This window comes from Elephantulus edwardii, unplaced genomic scaffold (genome assembly GCF_000299155.1).
Source record: "Elephantulus edwardii isolate Elephantulus edwardi_28Jun2011 unplaced genomic scaffold, EleEdw1.0 scaffold00016, whole genome shotgun sequence".
NCBI lineage: Eukaryota > Metazoa > Chordata > Mammalia > Macroscelidea > Macroscelididae > Elephantulus > Elephantulus edwardii.
This window is the reverse complement of record NW_006399766.1, coordinates 17,906,811-17,913,479: the sequence shown is the minus strand read 5'-3', so window position 1 is coordinate 17,913,479 and position 6,669 is coordinate 17,906,811. Positions and strand designations below refer to the sequence as shown.

The 6,669-nt window shown below is 44.0% G+C and overlaps 1 protein-coding gene across 1 annotated transcript in view; it reads right to left on the bottom strand.

Moving 5' to 3' along the window:
* Window positions 1-2,025: 2,025 nt before the first annotated feature.
* Window positions 2,026-6,669, bottom strand: part of LOC102860299 (protein FAM127C-like) — a 25,814-nt gene continuing 21,170 nt past the window's right edge. The window contains exon 2 of the mRNA XM_006881884.1: window positions 2,026-2,039. Within this exon, the coding sequence (XP_006881946.1) occupies window positions 2,026-2,039 (14 nt within the window). The remainder of the gene's footprint in view (window positions 2,040-6,669) is intronic.

The following is a 6,669-nucleotide window of genomic DNA, read 5'->3' as shown; positions in this document are numbered from 1 at the left end:
TGCGTCCATCTGCCCAGACACCTGCGCTGACCACAGCCACTTCGGCCACCCAACCCCACGACAGACTGCCGCCTTGGCCCTCGGGACTCACCCAGGGGGACCTGAGCTGGCCGCTGGACACTGACCCACAGGGGACCGGCCATCCTCCTGCAGCAGGCTGCGCCATCCCCACTCTGGACACCTTTTCTGTTCCTGCCAGGTGGCACCTTGGCCCACATGGACCTGGCAGCCACATCCACTGACTCCTTTCCTCCCGTGGACTGACTGGCCCGCGTTGCCCGGGATCCACTTCTCTCTTTGCAGCTGTTTCTCAGATGTGTGCCTTTCCTTCCAAAACAGGACCCCTCCCGTCTGCCCTCTCCTGAACACCACCTGGACAAAAAGTCTCTTTTGTTGTTTTTTATTCCTTTTCAATAAATGCCAGACACTACGTGAAAAGAATCATTGAGTCTTGGTGAATATGGCGCCTCTCCCTCCCTGTTCTGTGTCAGGGGTCAGGTCAGGCATGTCTTGCTCAAAAATGGCTATTACCTGACCTGTTTTCTGGCTAATGTTGCCTCTTGCTTTAGGGAGTAGTAAACCTAGGGTCTGTGGTGCTGCTGGGGGTGGAGACCCTGCTGATGGCCCCTGTGTCCTTGATAGGAATCTCCTCAGTCCCTCGGGACGGGCCCCATCTCTCCAGGACATGTCCCAGGACCTGATCTAACCAGTGTCACATTAGGACAAGGTTGCCCGGGGGTGTGTGTATGTGTGTGTGTATTTGCGAAAGGTTTCCTGGTTTCTTGAAAATAAAACTCCCAAATTACGGCAAAACATACAGATTTTGAGTGAACGCTGGTCCAGATTTTTAACACATTGTTTGAAGAACCAGCCAAATGAAAAAGGTGCATTTATATGTCTAGAATCTTGAATGTTTAAGGTAAAGTGGATGGAGGGAGGCAGAACTATTCATTTATATACAAATTTGATTGCTGGATGACGGGGACAAAAAATTATAAACATAACCAAAGTGCATAGTTAGAATGTAATACAAATTATGCACCCTGATTTGAAAGTTGGTTGATCCTGAGGCCTCAGGGCCATGGGCGACATCAAGGTCCCTTGGCATAACATCAGCGCTCCCTGATTTTTTCTTTTTCCCCTTTGAGAAGAGCCTCCACCTCTGTAAACACAGGCCCCTTTACACTCCTTGTAAACTCCCCCGCTCTGCATTTTACTGCCTGTACATTCCAGTCCCTATCAGTTCTAGGAAGGTCTGGTGGCTTAGTGCTAAAGAATTGCACTGCCAACGCAAAGTATGCAGTTTCCAGCCGCACTGAGGGGAAAGATTAGCGAGCTCGTCCCTGTGATTTATTACCTTCAGCAGTGGGCTCCAGTGTGTCAGAGATGATGGGGCTGGCACAGGATAGGGCAGGGTTCAGGTTGGCAGTTCACAGGGTCGCTGTGAGGCTTACTCGATGGCCCCTAACAACAACAACAAAACCCGTGGAGGGTCAGCCATGGGTCAGTTCTGATGGAGCCCGGCAACAACACTAGTTATAAGGTGTTGCATTCCCTCAGCTGACCAGATTTCAACCAATCCACAATTACCCAGGAGATGCCAATCAACTCAGTAGAGACAGGCTCTTCTCTTGGGTCAAAACTACAAATCCCCTGGGGGAAGAAGCACTCCAGCTAGTTTCTTGCAAAAACTCCAGCTCAGGTAAGTTTCTCATTCTTTATGAGAAGAGTCACCTAAGCTTTCTACCTAAAAAACTAAGGTAATGTGGCACTATGACATCAGAACCCACAGAGAGTCCTGGGGGACACTGCCCTAAACCCACACCTATGAGCCCCCACTTTCTGTTCGCATTTCAAATCCCTCAGTTTCTATTAGTACTCTGGACGACTCTCTACACTCCCCAGGAGTCCATGCTAAATTTCCTTGTCTTATTTTTTATTTTTATTTGAATGAAAGTTTGCAAATTTTTCAGTGCTTCACTCATTCATAGGCATTTTGTTTTTATGATATTAATTATAATTGATTCATGTAGCAGACTCTATGAAGAGAAATGTGGCATCAGGATTAGTGGAAGATTCAACAACAATCTGCGTTACGCAGATGACACAACCCTGCTTGCAGAAACTAAGGAGGACCTGAAGCCCTTGCTGCAGAGGGTCAAGGACTGCAGCCTTCAATATATATTGAGGCTCAATGTCAAGAAGACAAAGATTCTCACCCCTGGACCAATTTGCAGCATATGGATGAATGGTGAAGAGATTGAGACTGTTCAGAGCTTTAGTTTGCTTGGCTCCACAGTCAACACTCTTGGCACCAGCAGCCAGGAAATTAAAAGACGTATTGCAATGGGAAAGTCTCCTGTTAGGGACCTCTCCAAAGAGCAATGTTGTCACTTTGGAGACTAAGGTGAGCCTGAAACAGGCTATGGTCTTAGCAATCACTTGCTATGCATCAGAAAGCTGGACAGTGATAAGGGAGGATAGAAAGAGAACTGATGCCTTTGAGCTGTGGTGCTGGAGAAGAGTGTTGAGTATACCATGGACTGCTAAGAAAACAAACAGGCTTGTCCTGGAGGGGGTGAAGCCAGGCTACCCCTTGGAGGCAAGGATTCTGAGGCTTCGCCTGACATACTTTGAGCATGTTGCAAGGAGGGACTGGTACTTGGAGAGGGACATCATGCTTGGGAGGGTGGAGGGACGGCACAGAAGGGGAAGACCCTCTATGAAGTGGATTGATTCAGTGATTGGGATAATCGGGATGGGTGTGTCAGAGGCAGTGAGATTGGCATAGGACAGAGCAGGTTTAGGGCTGTTGTATATAGGGTTGCTATGAGTATCAAGCGACTCAACTGCACTTAACAACAACAATCAAACTCTTACTGTATATTATTGTCTCTCTGCCAAATTTACTTATTATATTTTTACTCCCTTCCCATCTTTGTTAACCCTTGAAGATGGAATCCTTTTTCATGTTAACCCTTCCTTAGTTTTTTTTATTAGTTGTCTTGTTCATAATTGTCGTCTTGTAACTGACTTATATCACTCAGCAGTATTTGTTCTAGATTCATCCATGTTGTGTACTATTCGGTATATTCTTATTGTTGTGTAATACTCCATTGTGTGGATGTACCATCGTTTCTTTAGCCATATGCCCACTGATGAACATCTGGGTTGTTTCCAACCCTTGTAAATAATGCTGCAATAAGCATGGCTGCGTGTGTGTGGCAGTCTGTGTCACAGTTTGTATTTTTTTAATAGGAAATAAGTTAGTTATTTTATTATCTCAATTAAAAAATATTCTTCTTTTTCAGTGCTGGCCCATCATACTTTGTCTCTGGAGATATTCAATACATAAAAATTGTGATCAGTCTTAACAGTACATAGAAATATATCAATGAAAAGCAACAAAGGACTTTCTAACGGTAGAATGGAATCTCCAGAGCTTGACAGGAAAACTCAGGGAGCATTTCTGTCCATCAGGTGTAGGAAGCCATGGAGAGTCTAACAGAGAGCACACTGGAAAGCATGGTCAAAACATTTGACAATCTGTCCTAATTCTTAGGACGTGGTGACATGGGGTGAGCATTTCCTGTGGGACTAGCTTATATAAACCATTGCTTCTATCTAGAGAAAGGGTCTTTTGGATATGGGGCTCGTGATACCCAAGTGTCCCAAAGTCAATAATCCCCAACTCCTTGCCCCCACAATCCTCATTCATAGCTTGAAACGACAAAGCCAGGAAGTAGCTAGCTTTGACTTTTGGAAGATGCAGCACCAGCGCCCTCTGCTAAAAACAGGTCTGTATCTAAAGTTTTCTTCATTTGCTACTGTTTCTTGGTGTCACTGATGTTGTTTTCTGTATCTTCACTACTTAGATCTTCAGAGATTCTGAACCTAGCAGGATCTGGAAGTGCACTGGTGTCAAATCTATCATTATCACCATCTCTCTAGTCCAGACATGCTTCCTCTTCTCTTCATTTTTGGTCTTGTCTCTTGTTGGCCTCACTTCTGGCTTCCCTTTCTTTCAATCTTTTCTCCTGATGGTTTGCCTTAATTTTCTATTTATATTCTTCTCTGTCAAATTTATCCCCTTCCTGAAGTCTTTGTTTTATCTTAGCTAATGCCGCCAGGCTTAGCCCCTTCCTTGTTATTTGCACCAGATTTCTGCATTGGTGGCCACTGCTGAACGAAATCCCCTTCATCAGTAAATGTTATCTCCTTATTCAATTTATAATTCCTCTTCCTTTCCTTTTTGGCTTCTGCAACTTTGGTTACTTCTTGACATTGAATGTAGAAGGTTCTTTTTCCATGATTTTTTAAAAAAATTAATTTTAATGAACATTTACAGAGATTATATATTTCCACTCATTCATTGTTGCATTTTTCTCCCTGCCCTCCAGTTTTCTCCTCTCTTTGCAAAGTAAAAGAAAAATTCCTTCATTGATATCTTTTTCCATGTTTTCAATGTTCATCATTACTTGGTTCCTTTATGTGCCATCAAGTCAGAACAGACCCGTGGCTGACTGAGCTGGTTTTCACAGGCTGTAAATTGCATGGGAGGTGATTGCTCATCTTTCTCCCATGGAGCAGCTGGTGAAGCCTAACCACCTGCCTTTATGGTTGGCAGCACAACCCTTAACTCACATCTAAGTCTCCACAGTTTGTATTTCTTTGGGATATGCAACAACCAGTGAGATTTCTGGGTCCAATGTTATTTCCATTTCCAACTTAAAAAAATTTTTTTTTGTAAGGTAAAGTAGTAAAGATAGATTAGAAAGTTACATCCCCAAAGGGACGGACCTCCCTCCTTGAAAGAAAATATGGAGGAGAAGCCCATTTCCTACTTCTCAAGGAAACATTAAGCTACTTCCCTTAATAGTTGCACCATTTTATTTTACCACCAGCAGTATATGACAGTGTCAATCTCTCAATTCCCTAGCCAGTATTTGTTATTTGCTATCTTATTGAACATTGCTATTGGTGCCGGCCTGATGTGATATTTCACTGCTGTTTTGATTTGCATCTCTGTCCAAGTCTGGTGGCACGATCCGTAAGGAATTGTGCTATTAACGCAAAAGGGTTCTCTGGAAATTGGAACCCAACAGTGACTCTTCAGGTCAACGATGGGCAAACTTGTGCGATTTGTAGTTGTTTTATGTTGTCAAGTTGCCTGTGATCTGTAGCAACTCTATGTACAGCAGCTCAGAACCCTTCCCTGTCCTGATCCAGCCTGCCCCAGTTACCGTATCAGTCCATCTCGTCCAGGGTCTTCCTGTCCTGCATGTCCCTCCACCCTTCTAAGCACGATGTACTTCTCCAAAGATCAGTCCTTCCTGACCACATGCCCAAAGTATGTGAAACAGAGCTTGAAAAGCCTAGCCTCCAAGGAGAAACTTGGTTTCTTAGTAAGACAGACCTATTTGTTTTCAAAACTCTTCTCCAGCACCACAACTTGAAGGCATCAGTTCTTCTGTCATCTTTAGTCATTGTCCAGCTCTCTGAAGCATAGCAAGTAATTACAAAGACCATGGCCTGGATTAGGCACACTGTAGGCTGACATCATTGCTTTTCAGCATTCTGGAGAGGTCCCTGACAGCAGATTTTCCCAATGCAATTCATCTTTTGATCTCCTGACTGCTGGTACCAAGAGTGTTGATTGTGGAGTCGAGCAAGCTGTAATTGTTAACAACCTCAACCTCCTCTCCATCCATCATGGTGCTGCCAATTGGCCCAGTGGTGAGAATCTTTGCCTTCTTGATGTTGAGCTTCAATTTATATTGCAGACTACAGTCCTTGACCTTCTGCAGCAAGTACTTCAGGTCTCTTCAGTGTCAACAAGCAAGGTTCTGTCATCTGCATAATGTAGGTTATTGATGAGTCTTCCTCCAGTCCTGATGCCACATTCCTCCTCATACAGCCCAGCTTCCCAAATGATCTATTCTGTATATAGCTTGAAAAGGTACAGAGATAGGATTCATCCCTGACACACTCCTTTCCTGATTTTTAACCATGCAGTGTTTCCCTGCACTATTCTGAGGAGTGCTTCTTGGTCCACATAGAGGTTTCACATAAGCACAATCAAGTGTTCTTGGATTCCCATTTTTCTCAAGGTTAGCCACAATTTGTTGTGATTCACATAGTCAAATGCATTTGCATCATCAATGAAACACTGATAGACATTCTTCTGGTACTCTGCTTTCTGCTAAGATCTATATGACTTTGGCAATGATGTCTCTAGTGCCACGACCTCTTCTAAACCCAGTCTGTATTTCTGGTAGTTCTCTGTCAATGTACTGTTTCAGTCATTTCTGGATAATCTTCAGCAGGATTTTGATAGTGTGTGATATTAGTGATGTTGTTTGATAATTTCCACCGTCAATCCACTTGGTTGAGGGTCTTCCTCTTCTTCACAGCTCCTCCACCCTTCCAGTATTATGTTCTTCTCCAAGGAACAGCCCCTCCTAGCAAGATGCCCAAAGTATGTGAGGCAAAGTCTCAGTTTTCTTGCCTTCACAGAGCACTGCAGCTGAACCCTCTCCAAGGCATATTTGTTAGTTCTCTTGGCCATCAGTGCTCTTCTCCTACGATCACAGCTCAAAGGTGTCAATTCTTTTTCTGTCAAGCATATTTCTTTTCCAGCTCTCAGATGCATAGCAAGTGATCGTAAAG